The sequence below is a fragment of the Trachurus japonicus genome, chromosome 7, assembly GCF_045865225.1.
Source record: "Trachurus japonicus isolate A0001 chromosome 7, Traja_1.0".
Classification (NCBI taxonomy): domain Eukaryota; kingdom Metazoa; phylum Chordata; class Actinopteri; order Carangiformes; family Carangidae; genus Trachurus; species Trachurus japonicus.
The window spans coordinates 31,073,399-31,092,949 of NC_140913.1; the positions used below are offsets into that span (position 1 = coordinate 31,073,399).

Genomic DNA, 19,551 nt, shown 5'->3' on the forward strand with positions numbered 1-19,551 from the left:
AAAACATTATTTCTAGTGTCCATCTACAGTGTTTTCTTTCTGCTCTCTCTGCTTTTTTTTTTGCTCATGTTGTTTTTTCGCTCTCTGTCCTCCTCCTGTCCTGTCCTGTCTTGTCTCTTCCTGTCCTGTCCTGTCCACCTACCTGGTTTGTTTCTTTTTCTTTTCCTTCTTCTTTTTTTATATGGTTTTTTATTTCTTGTGACTTGCCCCATGTTGCTTTCTAAGAGAGGAGGGTGACGATGAGGGCGCCCATCAGTTCTGCTGCTCGGCCTCGGGCTGCAGCAGCCCCTCCTCTCGCTGAGCTGGAGCTGGAGGTGTGAAACTGACCGCACAACGACGCGCTCGCCCGCCGTTTACCTGTGAAAAGACGATCTCACTTTATGCTGCCAGAAAAAAACAAACAAACAGGGAAAAAAAACAAAAAACGGAGACCTCACTGTGTAACCAAAACAACAAGTCTTTTATTATAGAAAAAGAGCATGCATCTTGTAGTGTTTGTGACAGTTTTGTACTCTGTGTGCTGTCATTGATTTGTTCATGTATCATATGGTTTGTGAGCTGGTTTCTCGATGTTGTCGTCTTCTCTCTGTATTTTCTCTCTCTGCTATTTAATTCTTCACTTGCAGCCATATCAAGCTGTCAGAACGCATCACCTATGTCTGCTCATTACTGTCGCACTCATGCTTATCTTTAGATCCACTAGTTGACTCATGTCAGTTCTGATGTGCTCGGTAGTCATTATTTGTTATCTGTGCAAACTGCTCCTGTCCTACGACCTCCTTCTTGTACCATTATGACTTGTTTGTTTTATAACATATTCATCTGACTTGTTTCCGCACATATTACCTTGTTTATTCATCGCCTATCCTGTTGGTTTGACACTGAACAACAATAAAGATCTACTCTATATTTCGTGAACACACTTCATTCCTTTCATTTTTTTTTCTTTTTGAAAGAAGTATCTATCTGACTGTCGGTGTAATTGCTCAGCCACAGGAATGTGACTCGCACACACCCGCTTCGTTCGGCTGCACCTCCGGCACAATGTACTCATCCAAACAACGATCAATTATAGACGTTCTATTTCCAGCCTTATCATTGATTATAGGGTGTGTATAATCCCTGAATGTTAATGATCACACACACACTGTTATTACGATCATCTCTAATTTTGGATGAAAATCTACTTTCTAAACTTCCACAGTAGCGTCGTGTCATTTTTTTATTTGGACGTGAATCAAACTTTTGTAGCAGGAAGGAACCGACAGTTTATGACACATTTATGTGAATTACTTTTTATTTTCATGTCATGACACCACTGTATGAATGGGATTACAAGACACATTTAATGACAAATACAAGAGAAGAGACTAGACAGACCTTCCTGTTGGTGTTACCTGCCACACAGGTGTGACACATACATAAACAATTTAAGATTACTTTCAGGATCGCTCTTCGTCTCATTGCCCAAGCCTTTTCAAGAAATAAAGAAAATGCAAATATATTCAACTGAAAAAGATGTTTTAGCTTCTCAGCATCATCTAACCACACAAATTCGTCATTTGATCTACTTTACTAAACAATTTTTGTCTTATAGAGTCATAGAAAGAACAGTAGAACACAAAATGAATTTCATTCTCCACCTCTTGGATGTCACAAAAATTACAAATTCTATCGTCTAATGCCAACATATCTGCCTATCTCAATATGAAGACCCACATTTATATTACAGAAAATTGTTAAGTATCATATTTTAATGCATTTTTTTGATGCACAAGTCTTATTTTCTGACATGTGCCCTTTCATTTTCATTCATGCAGTCGGCCCATCAAGGTGAAACCAAAGCATACAGTAGAAGCAACAGAAAGAACAACATGTTTTAATAAACGATGCACTGTGTCTGCCGTGTGTGTGTGTTTGTTTTGTCCCTTCAAGCTGCTTTGTTGTGTTGTGTTGTGTAATAAATGTTTTGTAAAAAAGTCTTGAAGTCATGAAGAGAAGCAGGGAGGGAGGGAGGGAGGGAAAAGCCTGGGCAGGGTGAGGGAAGTTCATAGCTGTCAAAAGACTGTCAAGAATGCAGCCTGTACAGCTTTGCAGGGCGAACGAGCACCAGTGTGTGTGTGTGTGTGTGAGAGAGAGAGAGAGAGAGAGAGGGTGTGTTTGTTATTACACTGGCCCAGTCAGTGTGGGACCTTTCTCTCTGACAGTAGCAGCATGGTAAGAACTTAGACTTTATTTATTTATTATTTTACTACTTTTCTTTTCTTTTCTACTTTTATTTCACTTTTCAAAAACAAGTAGATATACTGAGAAAAAATGTTGTTACTCTGGTGTGTTTGTACCGCGGCCTCCGCTGACACTTGTACAGAAGAAAACCTACAGAGTCACTGAGCCATCACACACACACACACACACACACACACAGAGCTTGTACAACATGTGGTGTTTTTAAAAAGAAAGAAACATTTGCATTTTTTTTTTAAAACAAGCAAAACCAAAACCTAATGATATGAGCGGTGACTGATGGCTGCTGACAGGCGCCTGTGTGAAGGAGTGTACGTGCCGTTCAGCTGACAGGTTACATACTTTTCAAACTCTGGCTGCCTTTTACTGTCAAGTCTTGAGAAAGTGCACACGCAGCATTTAGCTGGAGAGAAAATACCACAGTCACCTCCTGCACTGGAAAAAAAAAACTCTTGTTAAAATTACAAACATAGCTGCAAAGAAAAGAAGTTGTCAGATTAAATGTGGAAAGTGCTGAGAACAGTTTCACATGCTGTTGCGTCAGATGCCAAATTAAAAACGTCACTACGCTCAGGATGGAGGAGTCGACCAGCGCTAATCAGAGTTTACTTTATTTTTTGCAAACCCGCCTGTGTATACAAGACTTATCTCTTCAGTCTGTCTTGTTGCTGTGCCAGAGATGATCTGATAAACTTGTGCTTACAAAACACGGTCATGCTTTTTTTCTTTTTTGGCTGCATCACTGCAAACAATACGGTGATATTATAGAATTAGAATGAACTTTTCTTGAATTTCCCGCTCTCTCCATATCCCACATCCTTACTCTGTCTTTTTTATGATTTCAATCTATGAATTTTTTGTACCTTATTTCCATTGTCTCTATTATATCTCCTCATTTTTGCTCATTTTGCTCATATAACGTTGATTATGTAGCACTTTATCTCCTTTTTTTCCTTTTCTTTATGTTTATTTGTTAGCCAGAGAAATTAGTTTTGTTGTAATTAGTGACAGGGGTGGAACTTATGTACAAGCCAATCGGCTTCGTTCCCTCCTTGCACCATCGAATATAAATGTGTGCTAAATAAATAAACCTAAACCTAAACATACAGAGTTTTAAAATGGTAGATTTTATTATAATGAAGTGAACAGTGTGTATGTGTGTGATGGGAAGCTGACAGACGGAGACAGTGAAGTGGCTGCAGAGAGTTGGCGGCTCAGGAATCTGACCCATGAATGATTTTGATTGTTGCTGTTCTGTCGTTTTGTCCGTTTTTCAAAGAGTGGGGGGGCACAAAAAGACGAGACAAAGATCCCAAACTGTTCCGGTTGTAGATTTGTGTTTTTGGAGTCTAGGACATTTGTGTTTTCACGTTTGTGTTTCCCAGTCTCTCTCTCTAACTGAAGTTAATGGTCAATCCTCTGCAGCTCACACATCAACAGAGTCATTATCGCTCAGAGGATCCATCCTGCCCGAGGCCGTTCTCTGCCTTTCTCACCCCCACCACCAACACCACCACCGACCGTCCACATTTGAGTCCCAAAGGTTGTGTCGATCTGATTATAAGCTTTGGAACAATTGGGAAAAATTGACACAACAGTCAGAAAGGCAATTAGGAAGCATATGAGATAACGACGCTGAGTCAATGCTCAGGTGAAAATGAGTCAGCAGACGGATCGATGCGGTTATCGGCATCTCCATGGCAGGTTAATCCCCCCCCACCCACAGTCTCCATGTCCTGCTGTGGGTTCGATGGCACTGTTAGACCCACTGCTGCTCTGTTCATACACACATTCACACACACACACACTGCCAGCACATCAATATTATATGAGCGAAGGCCAGGAGTCGGGGGACTGGCTGCTGCATTTGGAGTTTATGTTATACTTTACTTTTCAGCTTCCCCATCGTCTGCCCACTTCCTTTTATTCATTTTACCACTAATCAGTGATCACTCTCCCTGTTCGTTAGACTTTCAACCATCTGTTTCAGCTCCAATTAAATGGTTGGAGGTGGTGGAAGTACTTTATGACGGAGCCTCTGGAGAGAACCCCTCTCTCTCTCTCTCTCTCTCTCTGGCACTGTAACGGGAACACAGGGATTCTTACATAAGTAATGAGGTGCAGGTGTCAGCTGCGATATGGCCGCACTCATGTTTTATACAACAAACTTTTTCTTTTACACAATATCATCCTCCACCTCGTCTCACAACATGGTGTTAATGGCTGCAGGTGAAACCAACTGAAAGTCCTGTTTTAATGCATGCATGCTCGGGGGTGGGCTGTATAGAGGCCGTGCATGGGTATAAAAATAAAAATCAATGTTGAAACAGAATTAATGTAAAGCTTAGAGTTGGAGAATAAGTATGTTTCAATGTGAATCTGTCTCCAAGTGCTCAGAGGCAGAAATTCAGAAATGTGATATTTGCACAGGTTTTGCTGCAGAGAGACGAGAAAGAAAGAAAAAAAAATCACTGTGGATACAGTCACATAATCCATAAAGTTGAACTCTGATTCAGCCTCAAGAGAAAATATCACAGTCTTTGAAGGTTTTTTTTATTTTTTTATGAGCTGTGAACAGGCGACAGGTGACGTGGAAATGAAAAATTATTCCAAGAATCAAATGAATGTTTTTTACGAGATCCGGTCGGTCTTGTGGCGCTGGCTGATGTTGTGCTGCTCACGTGTATATTTTGGTGGCTGTGACTCAGTTTTGAATGAAAATACCATCTGTGCCTGAAGATGTGGATGGCAGGAAGTTACAGAGCGGCTGAATCTATAAAAGCTACCTGTTGTTGGCACTGCGCAGAGCGACTCGGGTGGCTTCTTTCCGTTCCTTAAAAGGGAGCAGTGCAGTTTCAACGGCGTCTCTGCAGACGATTTTTTCTTTTGTCCAAAGTTTAAATAAAAAGACAGAGACTTAAAACTTAAAAGGATAATTCAACATTGTTGGCAAATTGACCCATTGCCATAATCCCTATTGTCTTAGCAGTAGGTTTGTTACCTTTAATTGTTGGTGCAAGCTATTTTTAGAACGGCGGAGCAGAGCCACGAGCTGCTCAGAGCTACGCTACGGAGGCTCATGGGATTTCTTGGTTTCCCTCATCAAACTCATCAAATACACAATCCAACAACTCCACAACGCTCTGGTGGACAAGTTGTGACCTGCACATTCACCACGCTATGAGATAATAACACAACGTTACCAGACAGAGTTGTTTTAGAGGTAAATTCATGCAAAACCTCTGATGCGCGTTGCCTTCAGGGACAGTTTTTCATCAAGCAGTCTCTGTATTTACCTCTAAAACAACTCTGTCTGGTAACGTTGTGTTATTATCTCATAGCGTGGTGAATGTGCAGGTCACAACTTGTCCACCAGAGCGTTTTGGAGTTGTTGGATTGTGTATTTGATGAGTTTGATGAGGGAAACCAATAAATCCCATGAGCCTCCGTAGCGTAGCTCTGAACAGTTCACGGCTCTGCTCTGCCGTTCTAAAAATAGCTTGCACTGACAATTAAAGGTAACAAACCCTACTGTTATGACTACAGGGATTATGGCAATGGGCCAGTTTGCCAAAAATGTTGAACTATCCCTTTAAAACTCAAAACAGTCCAATGAATAACAAGTTTTGGACAACGCCGTGCTCTTGCGTGGTTACATTTTGTTGTCTTCACTGTTTTCATAACAAGACAACATGTATTATGCAGACTGTCATTCACAACCTGTGGAGCATCTTCAACACCCACCTCAATGGCGATAACAGTCAATACATTGTCATGGCAACTACGCTTCTCTTCCTAACAACTGCCTCACCGCCCACAGAGGTCCCACAGCAACCGTCACCAGGCAACCCCCTCCCTCTTCTCAGTTTCTCTATTTAAGGAGCAGAGGAGGTGGAGGAGGAATGATAAATGATGCTGCAACAAATAAATAAAATTAAAATTAAGGAAGGGGGAGTGGGGTGCTGATAGAGTTGTGCACCAAAAAAAAAAAATTCAACTTTTAATTGATTTGCTTAAAATGGAAACAAAGCACAATTTGTTAATTCTGTGATTAATATAAACACAGATTTACCGTTGAATATTTACAACTCAGTCTCATTGTGGTGATGTGAGTTTTCCTGCAGATGTCAGAGTTGTGCCTCTTTTTATTTTGTACATGACTTATAGTATTATGCAACAAAATGGAGCTATGGGCCTACTCAGTGTTATTGTTCGAGTCGACAATAATTTAGCTGGGTCATGTGTTGCTTGAAGGCACAGGATGTCCTGCTGAAAAGACCCTGCATTGTAAAACATTTCCCTCTCCCCTCCTCTCCTCTCTGTGCTGTGCTGGTGTGGTGTTTGTGTTGCAGTGATAGAAGAAAAAAAAAAGCACTGCAAGACCAGAACTATAACCGATTGAAATACCTACAAGTTATTTCCTTGTTCCCGGTCGGAGAAGTACTTTTCTTTCACTAACACAGGAAGTCTCTGCGACGCCAGCAGCAGACGTTTGGCTGACCCACTCAAGGCCAGAATGGTTCACATTCACATCAACATGGCACCGACCATTTCACTCCTTTTTTGTCCATCAAATTAATGTGTGACTCAGAGCCCGAAGTATGCAAAATGGTAGAAACCAACCGCACTCACAACACAAGATTTGCCTATTTCATGTAGTGAATGCAATGCCAAAAACACCCCTGACCTCTCCCCTCTCCTCTCCTCTCCTCTCTTGCCCTCACTGTGGGACAGCTGACAGAAGGGGGTGTGGCTAAACTCCAGCAGGAAATGTAGGCAGGAGCATGTGACTGTAGGAACTGCTATGCTCTCCTTCTCTCCAGACTGTGTGGATTTTTTTTTTTATATGAGGCAAAAAGTTTTCATGACACGGGAGGATTTATGGATTTACTCGACTCTGTGACGCTCTAATAGGATGGATCCCCTTTAAGTGTTATTGTTGTTTTTGCTGTGGTTACTAATCGTAGCTGCTTCTTGTTGTTGTTATTATAACGTCTTCTCTGTGATAGACTACGTGAGAGTCAAGCCGGGGAGAAGAAGTGTCAGGAAGGAGGAGGAGGATGTTAACTGTTTTGTCACAGTGAGCCGTGTTTTGACACCTGCTCCTCTTAACTTTTTAACAACCTGGTCTTTCCTGTCAGTTAATGGTGTCGCTGGTATGTGACAGTGGTGAGGTGTGTGCATGTGTGTGTTTTGTCCTTAAAAATGTACGATCACTGCTACACACACACTCTCACTCACTCACAGAGGGGAAAAAGAGATAGTGGGAAGACGACACTACAAAGGCTGAAGGTGGTAGTAGTAGTAGTATATTAACTCATCCTCTGGACTCATTAAAGGAAGGAGATAGAGGGCAGAGGCCTTTACGTCTATTGGATCATCAAGTGCATGATATAGACAAGGATTGTTGTCAGGTCTTTACGTAAGAGGAATTTACGGATGACATAAGTCCACCATGAGCTCCTCTAAGAGATGGTTAGCGTCACGCCGCTCTAAACTCTACATGTAAGTCCTTAAAACTCACATCTTCACTGCTTTCTGTAATTCTTTCTCTAGTTTGCTCTTAAAGGGATAGTTTAACATTTTGGCAAATTGACCCATTGCCATTTCCTAGCAGTAGGTTTGTTGCCTTTAATTGTCGGTGCAAGCTATTTTTAGAACGGCGGAGCAGAGCCGCAAGCTGCTCAGAGCTACGCTACGGAGGCTAATGGGATTTCTTGGTTTCCCTCATCAAACTCATCAAATACACAATCCAACAACTCCAAAACGCTCTGGTGGACAAGTTGTGACCTGCACATTCACCACGCTATGAGATAATAACAGAACGTTACCAGACAGAGTTGTTTTCGAGGCAAATGCAGAGACTGCTTGCTGAAAAACTGCCCCCGACGGAAACACGCATCAGTGGTTTTGCATGAATTTCCCTCTAAAACAACTCTGTCTGGTAATGTTGTGTTATTATCTCATAGCGTGGTGAATGTGCAGGTCACAACTTGTCCACCAGAGCGTTGTGGAGTTGTTGGATTGTGTATTTGACGAGTTTGATGAGGGAAACCAAGAAATCCCATTAGCCTCCGTAGCGTAGCTCTGAGCAGCTCGCCTCTTGGCTCGGCGGTTCTAAAAATGCCAAAATGTTAAACTATCCCTTTAAGGTGACATACGATTCATTTTACACATTGTTTTACCTTCTGTTTCTTTCCCCCTCCGCAGTGTGGAAGGCGACTCCCAGTGTCCAGACACGGGCGCCCACAAAGACAGCCCGTTCAGCCAGACACCTTACCTGCGAGGCTCGGAGCGCTACAGTGACGGCAGCGGCGGCGGCGGCGGCGTCAGTGGCATCGGCGTACCCTCTGGCAGCAGGGGCCCTTCATGCGTGGCCGCCTCCAGCTCAGCCAGCTTGGCCTGGGCGCTACGGACGCGCCACCAGCCTGCGAGTTTGGCGCTTCGCAAGCAAGAGGAAGAGGAGAACAAGAGGTGCAAGGCCCTCTCGGACAGCTACGAGCTCTCAACAGACCTGCAGGATAAGAAGGTATCGATGCCGGTGGTCGTGTTGCAAATAGGGATGTCACGATTATAAATGTTCTTGGTACGATTATTGTCAGAGAAATAATCACGATATTACGATTATCTCGATTATTATGCATTAATTAATTTCACAACACTATGAATGTGTAAAATCAAATATAGTCAAAAAATAATTACATTACTCACTGTTTACACAAAATATTTCAAGTGTCTATCAATATATGACCAATTCTTAATCCCCAGGGGAAATGTTTGAAATATTCAGATCATAAATTGTCATCTATACCAAAAGTTTGTGTTTATTTTAATCGTTTTTTGTTTTGTTTTGCTTTTTCTTTAATTAAAGCAGAAGTAAGCGGAATGTTTGTGTTAATATAAGTCTTAAATAGTTCTATCTTCCGACAACAATCACTTCTATAGAGTGTTTGGTCTGAAACACGGGTCTGTCAGTCACTCTGCTCTGCTGTAAGCCGAGGAGAAAACTTTCCTTGTATCCTACAACCTTTATCCAATGAGAAGAGAGAACGGCATAAAGGGGCAGTCCTCTCTGTGTGTGCAGCCAAGGGATGCGCGTGAATGTGGTGACGTAGGGACGAGGGCGGGGACTGCTAACTCCATCGGCTGACAAGAAGTTAGCCAAAACGACCGGATCGCTTACTTCTGCTTTAATTGTGAAACCAAGTAATTGTGACATCCCTAGTTGCAAATGTTTTATGTGAGAGGTGAATCGTGCATCCAGAGAGTGAATATGTAATCTGCCTTCTTCTTTGTTTGTCTCTCCCTCCTCCTCCTCCTCCAGGTGGAGATGCTGGAGAGAAAGTACGGTGGCTCCTTCGTAAGTCGCAGAGCAGCGCGGACCATCCAGACGGCCTTCAGGCAGTACCGCATGAACAAGAACTTCGAGCGCCTCCGAAGCTCGGCCTCGGAGAGCCGCATGACCCGGCGCATCATCCTGTCCAACATGAGGCTGCAGTATTCCTTCGACGAGCGACAGCCTCAGCAGCAGGCTCAGACGCAGACCAACTTCACCCACAGCGTGGCCATCGGGCCGCCTCACTCCCCCGACACAGACCGCCCAGGAGATTACACACACCTGGAGGACTCCTTCTCCAAACAGGTAACTTTTCCTTTGGGTCAGAAAGTCATTTAGTTGCTTTCAAACTCATTTATTCAGCCCTAAAGGTATTTCTAAAGGTGAAATATAACTTTTTGAAAGCTCTTTAACAGATATGTGGGTGTCTGTCTTGCCTTCCGGCCCCCAAAATGCGATAATTGACAAAAAAATCTGTAATGTGCAGACTCCCTAGGTTGAAATCCATGTGGTTTTATGAGCTGTTCCCTCAGTTGTCTTCTAGTGATGTAACTAGCTTTTGAATTTGCATAATACCACCCCTACCTGGGACCGGTAGAAGGGGGCGTGGCAAGCAGTGGTTCATTTGCATTTAAAGGGACAGACACTGAAACCAGCCGATCTGAACAAGGCTGTTTTGAGAGGATGAAAAGAGCTGTGATGTTTGATCCTTGGGGTTTTTTGACCACAGTATGTCACAGACATGTCTTTAAGGCACCAGGGAACTATTTTAATTTGTGGAAAACAGGCATAATATGTCTCCTCCCCAGTATGTAACTTATTTGGCTTTTTATTAGCAAAAATCAAATATTGCTTTCATAAATACAAATGAAAGCTTTCTCGTACCTTAGAATGAGTTGTTACAAGTCGTTACAAATACATAAGTGGGCGACGCACCGAACCGAGGCGGCCATGTTGCATCGCCATTTTTTACGTTGAGTGGCAGCGTGACCGTAGGTAACCACGGAAACTCAGCGGAGCTGTCGGCTCGGGGAGAAAGTTTTCCAGGTGTAGTGTGAGGAAGGACGGAGGCACTGATGTTGCATTCAGGTGCAGTCAGGCAGGTGGCCATCGGAAAGACGGTAAAACGTGGGTCAGGTAAACAATACAACATCACCATGACAACATATTGTCACGCCTGTATTGTTTTGCCTCGTGCTGGCGGACCACTTGTTTACATAGACGCTTGTTTATCCTGTTACATGCAGCGTCTGTTGTCTGTCTGACGTCTGCCCGATTTCACGTGAATGCAACATCAAGAATATGTTCAGATATGCAACCGCACTGCTAGATGGGGGGAATTCCTACATACTATACCTTTAAAGATGCAAAACCTGCAGCTGGCAGAGAAAGTGCATGTGCAGATCATCCAATAGCTGCTATAGAACCAAGTCTTGTTTCCAACACATAGGTTAGGTAGGTTGATGCAGGAAGCAGCAGGTCGTGCTCCCGTGTCTTCAGACCCACTAACGGCCAACTCTGTGCTTCCTCTAGGTCAAGTCTCTCGCTGACTCGATAGACGACGCCCTCACCTGCCGCGCAGGTCGCGATGACTCCCAGGAGGGCAGCAGGGAGGGCGGCGGGATCAGCGAGGACTTCGGGGAGTGCGTGTGGAGCAGCAGCAGCAACCCGTCGTCCCAGCGCGGCCTGGGGGAGCGAGCCCGCGGCGCCGGCGGGGGCCTCAGCATGCACGGCGACAGCACGGCCACCTCGTACAGCGACGTCACCCTCTACATGGACGACGGCATGCCCTCCTCGCCGCTGTCCCTCGACCGGGCGCCCAGCAGCACCGACACCGAGTACTGGGGCCCCGGCGGCGGCAGCGGCGGCGGCGGCATCGGCGTCGGCGGCCGCGAAGACAGCCGGGACACCGAGGGAGGCGGCAGCAGCAACAGCCGCCGCAGCACGCCGTGCACCGAGTGCCGGGACTACCGACTGCGAGGCGCGCACCTGCCTCTGCTCACCATCGAGCCGCCCAGCGACAGCTCGGTGGACATGAGCGACCGATCGGACCGCGGGTCTCTGAGCCGACAGCTGGTCTACGAGCAGGAGTCGGGCGTGGGAGCCGGCTCCCCTCAGGGAACCCTCAAACACTCGCCCAACGCCGCCGGCGCCCGCGCCTCCTCCACGGCCGCCGCGCAGGGTCAGACCCGCGCGCCGGGCCGACCGTTACCCACGCACATCCCCCACCAGGTGGCCGCTCACCACCACCACCACCACCACCACCATCCCATCCACCACCACCAGTACCCCGACACGCCCTCGTCGTCCTCGTCGCCGCAGCAGCCGCCCACCACGCCGCTGTCGTCCTCGTCCTCCACGGCGGCGCTGCCCCCCGGCGGCGGCCTGGAGCAGCCGTGCTGCTCCGACGGAGACAACGACTCGCTCAACTCCACCACCAACTCCAACGAGACGGTCAACTGCAGCTCGGGCTCGTCGTCGCAGGACAGCCTGCGGGAGCCGCTGCCGCCGCTCGGCAAGCAGACGTACCAGAGGGAGAGCCGCCACAGCTGGGACTCGCCGCCGTTCAACAGCGACGTGGTGCAGCGGCGCCAGTACCGCATCGGCCTCAACCTCTTCAACAAGTACGACGTTTCACTAACAAACACAAAATAGCTACTTCTTTTTTTTTTTTTTTAGGTAGGGGAGAGCGGGGTAAGTAGTGCCAATTTTTACTTAAATTGCCTTTAAAGCAAGGGGATTATAATAATGCCCCCAACTAACATATGTACATATAGTTTAGGATGTTGTGCATCCCTGGGAACAATCACTTTGAATCTTAAATCAACTGTTTCAGAAATATAGCTTTAGAAAAAAAAAAAAAATCTGGCACAACTTGCCCCCGGTGCGGGGTAAATTGTGCCATTAGAGAGAATACACTGGGGTAAATTGTGCCATTGATAATTGAAGTAAAACAGATCATTTTAATCTCACAAATGTTAATGCTATATAAAAGCAAGACATTCAATACAAAATTAAAGCCGGAAGTGGCGATGATCGGGCCCTCGCTTGTCCCCATGTAGTCGTGGAGGCCTGAGGCACGCTGGGGGTTGTGGCGCAAAGAAACGCCATGTTTTCTTCATCCACCGGGCTACGAGCACAACCAGACTGGGCAGGTGTGTTCAGGGGCGGTCCCTCATCACACATGTTAAGTTTCAAGCAAATCCGTGCCCACTGCCACATTTCTCCTATACACAGACAGCACTGCCACTGGCACAACTTAACCCAGACCCTTTGGCACAAATTACCCCAAGCCCAGCATTTTGAGAAAAAAGGACTCCCCAGCTGTTTTGAGCTGGCATCATGCTAACTGTGTAGACTCATGGTGTAGCTTAATAAAGCACTAAAACATGTGTGAACTGTTTTCAAAGTTATCTATAATTGTTCAAACACGGCAATCAAAAAACCTTGATCATAGAAATTTTACTTTGGAGGGCAAAAACTTGTTTTTTGAACATAAATGTGCTTTCCTCTCAAGCCATGTGTCTCCCTTCTTAATAGGATGGGTGAAATGGATGCCCCTTCAAAAATATGTGGTCACATGACCAACTTCTTCTATGGTTTTCTAGATAACAGGGGTGGAACTACTTGCCCCATGGCACAAATTACCCCACTCTCCCCTATATTTTTTGGCGTTTTTGCCTTTTTTTTATTTTTTATTTGATAGCACATAGTGTAGATAGACAGGAAAGGGGGAGGCAGAGAGAGGGGGAATGACATGCAGGAAAGCTCTGCCCGACATTCGAACCGGGGACGCCTGCGTTGAGGACTGTAGCCTCTACATGGGGCGGCCACCTTAACCACTGCGCCACGCACCGCCCCAAATAGCTACTTCTTGATAACAGTTTGGATCGTGATTAGGGATGTCACGGTTACTTGTTTTCACAATTAATCGCGGTATTAAACGCCACAATTAATTAATTGATCGCAATGATTCCTAAATACCGCCACTTTCCAAAAAAAGATTATGCATGAACCATATCGGCAGATGTGCACCAAAGTAAAGGTAAATGCACAGATACTGGTCCATTTACCTAACGCAGCGTTGGATTGGTCGGAATTCAAATGCTAGAGTGTCATTTGTAATTAAAAAAAAAAAAGATTAAAATTAACTTAAACATTTGGTATCGATGACAATTAATGACTTGAATATTTCAAATACTTCCCCTGAGGGATTAATAATTGGTCATATTTTGATATTTAAAATATTTTATAATTTTTAATTAAAACATTTATAATTATAATTCTGTTGTGTTACTTATTTTTATCTTGCTGTGCAGCACTTTGGAAACCTTGTGTTTGTTTAAATCGTGCTATATAAATAAAATTGGATTGGATTGGATAATTAGTAATGTACTATATTTTTACTATATTTGATTTTACACATTAATAGTGTTCTGAAATTAATTAATGCATAATAATCATGATAATCGTTGTATCGTGGTTATTTCTCTGACAATAATCGTACCAAAAAAATCTATTATCTTGACATCCCTAATCGTGATAAATCATTGTGAGGAAACATGTGTTCACTTGACTGCAGGAAGCCAGAAAAGGGGATCCAGTACCTGATTGAAAGAGGGTTTGTATCGGACACTCCGGTCGGGATCGCTCGCTTCATCCTGGAGAGGAAGGGGCTCAGCAGGCAGATGATCGGAGAGTTCCTGGGAAACCGACAGAAGCAATTCAACAAAGATGTTTTAGAGTGAGTATGGGAGTCTGCACAGATAACATGTTTTGTTCTCTTACTCTAAATGGATCAAACTAAACACGACCTAAGTTCAGGTAAGTTTAAAGGGATAGTTCAACATTTTGGCAAATTGGCCCATTGCCATAATCCCTATTATAGTCATAGCAGTAGGTTTGTTACTTTTAATTGTCGGTGCAAGCTGTTTTTAGAACGGTGGAGCAGAGCCGTGAGCTGCTCAGCTATGCTACGGAGGCTCATGGGATTTCTTGGTTTCCCTCATCAAACTCATCAAATACACAATCCAACAACTCCAAAACGCTCTGGTGGACAAGTTGTGACCTGCACATTCACCACGCTATGAGATAATAACAGAACGTTACCAGACAGAGTTGTTTTAGAGGCAGCGATTTTGCATGAATTTACCTCTAAAACAACTCTGTCTGGTAACGTTCTGTTAGCTCTGAGCAGCTCGCGGCTCTGCTCCGCCGTTCTAAAAATAGCTTGTACCGATAATCAAAGGTAACGAACCTACTGCTATGACTATAGGGATTATGGCAATGGGCCAATTTTCCAAAATGTTGAACTATCCCTTTAAGTTTAACTTTAAACCTTTATTTATAACTCGGGATCCACTGACCCTCATTTTCAATGGGGCCGAGTGCACAAAACAGAAGTCACGAAAAATACAAGCAGAACAATTCACAATTTATCAATCAAAGCAAGAAGAGAAGTCATTTCACACTGTTGAGCAACGAGTTGCTTAAATTCGTTTAGGGATGATTTAGAAACCAATTTAAACATTTTTAGTGTTTTGCAACGAGCTCAAGGAGTGTGCAGCGGCAATGGAAAAGGCAGATTTGCACGTCGAGAAGAAACCACTCATTGTGTTGAGTAGGACAATGATGGGTACGCAAGGATAACAGAGAGGAGATGTAGTCTGGAGTGCTTTAAAAATAAACAGCAACCAGTGGTGTGACGTACGATACGAGAGGTTAGACTCACCTGTGCTGTGTGTGTGTGTGTTTCAGCTGTGTGGTGGATGAGATGGATTTCTCAGGTATGGACCTGGACGACGCTCTGAGGAAATTCCAGGCTCAGATTAAAGTTCAGGGAGAAGCCCAGAAAGTGGAGAGGCTCATAGAGGCTTTCAGGTTTGTTTACTGCTATCCAGACAGAGAGAGAGAGAGAGACCAAAGAAAAAAGCCAGTGTTTGAACCGTTGTGCTTCTGTCTCTCACGCAGCCAGAGATACTGTGTTTGTAATCCAACCCTGGTTCGGCAGTTCCAAAACCCGGACACCATCTTCATCCTGGCCTTTGCCATAATCCTGCTGAACACGGATATGTACAGTCCCAATGTCAAAGCTGAGAGGAAGATGAAACTGGAGGATTTCATCAAGAATCTGAGAGGTGCTGGACTACACTACACTTCATACAGGATTTTATGAGACACATATCTATGATGGCTTTATGAATTATTTAATACTTTGTAACTGTCCTGTTAAACAAACCCGCTGTTAGAGCAACTGCAATATGGAGAAATCACAGTATAATGTCATTATAGGAAAAGTACACTGCAAAAACTCAAAGTCTTTCCAAGAATATTTGTCCTTTTTCTTATTAAAATGTCTAATTTCTAGTCGAAACTAATCTCTTTCCACTTAAAATAAGACTCATCACCTAAAAATTAACTTGTTTTTAGATCATTTTCACTTTTTTCAAACAAATTTTCACTTGAAATAAGTAGAAAAATCTGCCAGTGAAAGCAAGTTTTTTGTGCTTGTAATAAGGAAGAAAAACTTGCTCCACTATCAGATTTTTCTACTTATTTCAAGTGAAAATGTGCTTGAAAGAAGTAAAAACTGTCTAGAAACAAGCTACTTTTTATGTTTTGTATTTTAAGTATAATGAGATTTGTTTTGACGAGAAATGACATTTTGACTAGAAATAAGACAAATATTCTTGGTAAGATATTTGAGTTTTTGCAGTGTATTTGTATGAGTTTGAGTTGTCTATTTAGTGTGTGGTGTTTTTTTTAGCCTCTCTGTCTTGCTTCCTCTTGTGTGTGAAACTGGTAAATATTCACCAGATTCTTTCCATTAGATAAACTCTGTAATTTGTGAGTTGCATAGAACGGTTTTAGTAAACATCATTTCCTAAACCCCCCTCTCTCCCCCTCCCCCCTCTCCCTTTCCCCTCCTCTGTCTCCACCCAAGGCGTAGACAATGGTCAGGATATACCCAGGGACTTGCTCGTTGGGATCTACCAGCGGATACAGAAATGGGAGCTGCGGACCAATGACGACCACGTGTCCCAAGTGCAGGCGGTGGAGAGAGTCATTGTGGGAAAGAAGCCTGTGAGTTTCCTTTTCATTTTCATTTCTCCTTTATTTATTCAGGGAAGGTCAATTGAGAGCGAGCTCTCTTTTTCAATGATGCCCTGATTACAAAAACACAATTATACAATCTACAAGGTCATGATCCACAATTACATACAGGTTGTAAAACATTCGATAATACGTTTTTAAAATTATCTAAGGAAATAAGATGATCCAGTTTCAGACAGTTTTGTAGATTATTCCACTTTTGGGGGGCATAAAACTGAAAGGCAGTCTTCCCCAATTTTGTCCTGATACTGGGAATTTGTAAAACCAAGGTGTCCTGTGAACGAGTGTGTAAGTTACAAATTCTACGTGAGATTAAGCTGGTAAGATAAACAGGAAAACTTTCAAGTAAAGCTTTGTAAATAAAAACCATGCAATATTGTTCCCTCCTTACACTTAAAGCAGAAGTAAGCGATATATTTGTGTTAATATAAGTCTTAAATAGTTATATCTTCCGACAGCAATCACTTACATAGAGTGTTTGGTCTGAAACACGGGTCTGTCAGTCCCTCTGCTCTGCTCTGAGCCGAGGAGAAAACGGCATGCAGGGCTGTGTGTGCAGCCAAGGGATGCGCGTGAATGTGGTGACGTAGGGACGAGGACTGTTATGGTGCGTTCAAGGCAGCCCGTAACTCGTGTTTTTCTGAACTGTGAAGTCGTACCAGTTCGATCTGGTACGAGTTCACGGGTCGGAAGTTACGAGTGGCCGTTATAGTGACTTTCACAGGTAAAACAGGTCGGAAAAACACGAGTGGGTTGCCTGGAACGCTACAAAATCGTAAGTTGTGACTTGAAGCTGTAATTTACGGTTTCAAAAGCCTGCCTGGAACGCAGCATTAGCCAAAACGACCGGATCGCTTACTTCTGCTTTAAGGATGGCCATCCAACCTTATTATAAAGAACACAGTGATTCCTCAAGACGAACGGACTGTGAAATCATTTTGTAACCAAATGAGACAATATAAAGGGTTTTTTTTAGTTGATATGTTGTCAGTTGGAGTTAAAAGTTCAATTCTTCCTCTCTGTAGGTGCTGTCGCTCCCCCATCGGAGGCTGGTGTGTTGCTGTCAGCTCTACGAGGTGCCCGACCCCAACAGACCTCAGAGGACAGGAGTGCACCAACGAGAGGTCTTCCTCTTTAACGACCTTCTGGTGGTAAGACTCACACTGATACAGTCGTGTTGCCTTTCAGTTAGGGCAAGTTCAACATTTTGGCAAATTGGCCCATTGCCATAATCCCTATAGTTTTAGCAGTAGGTTCGTTACCTTTAATTGTCGGTGCAAGCTGTTTTTAGAACGGTGGAGCAGAGCCGCGAGCTGCTCAGAGCTACACTATTCTCGGTTTCCCTCATCAAACTCATCAAATACACAATCCAACAACTCCAAAACGCTCTGGTGGACAAGTTGTGACCTGCACATTCACCACGCTATGAGATAATAACAGAACGTTGCCAGACAGAGTTGTTTTAGAGGTAAATTCATGCAAAACCGCTGATGCACGTTCCTGTCGGGGGCAGTTTTTCAGCAAGCAGTCTCTGCATTTACCTCTAAAACAGCGTAGCTCTGAGCAGCTCGCGGCTCTGCTCCGCCGTTCTAAAAATAGCTTGCCCCGACAATTAAAGGTAATAAACCTACTCCTAAAACTATAGGGACTATGGCAATGGGCCAATTTGCCAAAATGTTGAACTTGTCCTTTAAAAAGCTGTGCAAGGTAATGCAGGGAATCTTCTCCTTGTCCATTTGACTTAGACGTGATGTTATTTTAGTTTAAATTGCTGACCGTCTGAGGTTAGTCTTTCTAAGATCAAAGCTAACAGACCCCATTTGTGATCGATGCCGACGTGATCCAGCCGCTCTGTTACATGTGTAACGTGTCTGAAGCTTTGCACTTTCTGGCAGTCCGTCTTTGAGAAATTTTCTAAGGTTTTTGGTCCCGTCTCATTGTGCTTTTCGGTGTTGCCCAGACGCACTCCCTTCTTGAGATGTGGGAGAACTATGTTGGCTTTCAGATACACAATTAGGGGGTCTACTAGAACATTTTATAATATTTGGCAGCCTTTCTTAATGTTTGTTATTGAGGTCAATGATACATATATATATGTTTTTTTGTATTTTAAATGTCTGGCTATGTGAACTCTGTATTACTGTAAGTCTGGTATTTGAGGAAAGGGGGGGTGGTTGGAGGGTGTTTAGTCTCCTGTTTCTGTTTTGTTGGACCTGTGTTAAATTGTGAATTATAAAAAACTAAATAAAAAGACCTTGATTCAAAAAAAAAAAGAAAAGAAAAGAAAAAAGCTGTGCAAGAAAAAAACAACTCTGTTTATCTTGTGCACCAGGTGACCAAAATCTTCCAGAAGAAGAAAACCTCAGTGACTTATAGTTTCAGACAATCTTTCCCTTTGGTTGAGATGCAAGTGCACATGTTCCAGAACTCATGTAAGAAAACCATCCGTCCGTTTTTTCACATTTCAACTAATTTAATTCCCAATTAATAATCCCTGTATGTTGATTAATTTGGGTTTTAATTTCTCTTGTGTCTGCATCTGTTAGACTACCCTCATGGCGTTCGTCTGACCTCAGCAGTCCTGGGAGGGGAGAGGAAGGTTCTTATCGTCTTTATGGCACCCAGTCAGCAAGACCGCACCCGCTTTGTTAGCGACCTCAGGGAGAGCATTGCTGAAGTGCAAGAGATGGAGAAATATAGAGTTGAATGTGAGTGTTCGCCATCTGCTGGTTATTGGTATGAACTGCAACTTCTGTAAAAAAAAAAAGTCTGTTTCTGAGGAACTGGAAGAGTTTGCCGTGGTGTGGAGTGGAGGTGTTAGTTGTTTCCTGTTCGGGGCTCATTTTAAATTGTGTCCT

General features: G+C 43.8%; 1 protein-coding gene across 3 annotated transcripts in view; it reads left to right on the forward strand.

Annotated features, from left to right (window-relative positions):
- iqsec2b (IQ motif and Sec7 domain ArfGEF 2b) overlaps positions 1-19,551 on the forward strand; it is a 42,231-nt gene that overhangs the window by 19,455 nt on the left and 3,225 nt on the right. For 2 of the 3 annotated variants that reach the window (XM_085782826.1, XM_085782828.1), the window contains 10 exons: positions 8,455-8,773; positions 9,569-9,886; positions 11,114-12,204; positions 14,163-14,324; positions 15,338-15,460; positions 15,551-15,717; positions 16,524-16,663; positions 17,719-17,844; positions 19,026-19,125; positions 19,240-19,401. In XM_085782826.1, the coding sequence (XP_085638952.1) occupies positions 8,455-8,773; positions 9,569-9,886; positions 11,114-12,204; positions 14,163-14,324; positions 15,338-15,460; positions 15,551-15,717; positions 16,524-16,663; positions 17,719-17,844; positions 19,026-19,125; positions 19,240-19,401 (2,708 nt within the window). Of the gene's footprint in view, positions 1-7,332; positions 7,750-8,454; positions 8,774-9,568; positions 9,887-11,113; positions 12,205-14,162; positions 14,325-15,337; positions 15,461-15,550; positions 15,718-16,523; positions 16,664-17,718; positions 17,845-19,025; positions 19,126-19,239; positions 19,402-19,551 lie in introns of those variants that run through there. The other variant, XM_085782827.1, reaches the window with a different exon arrangement.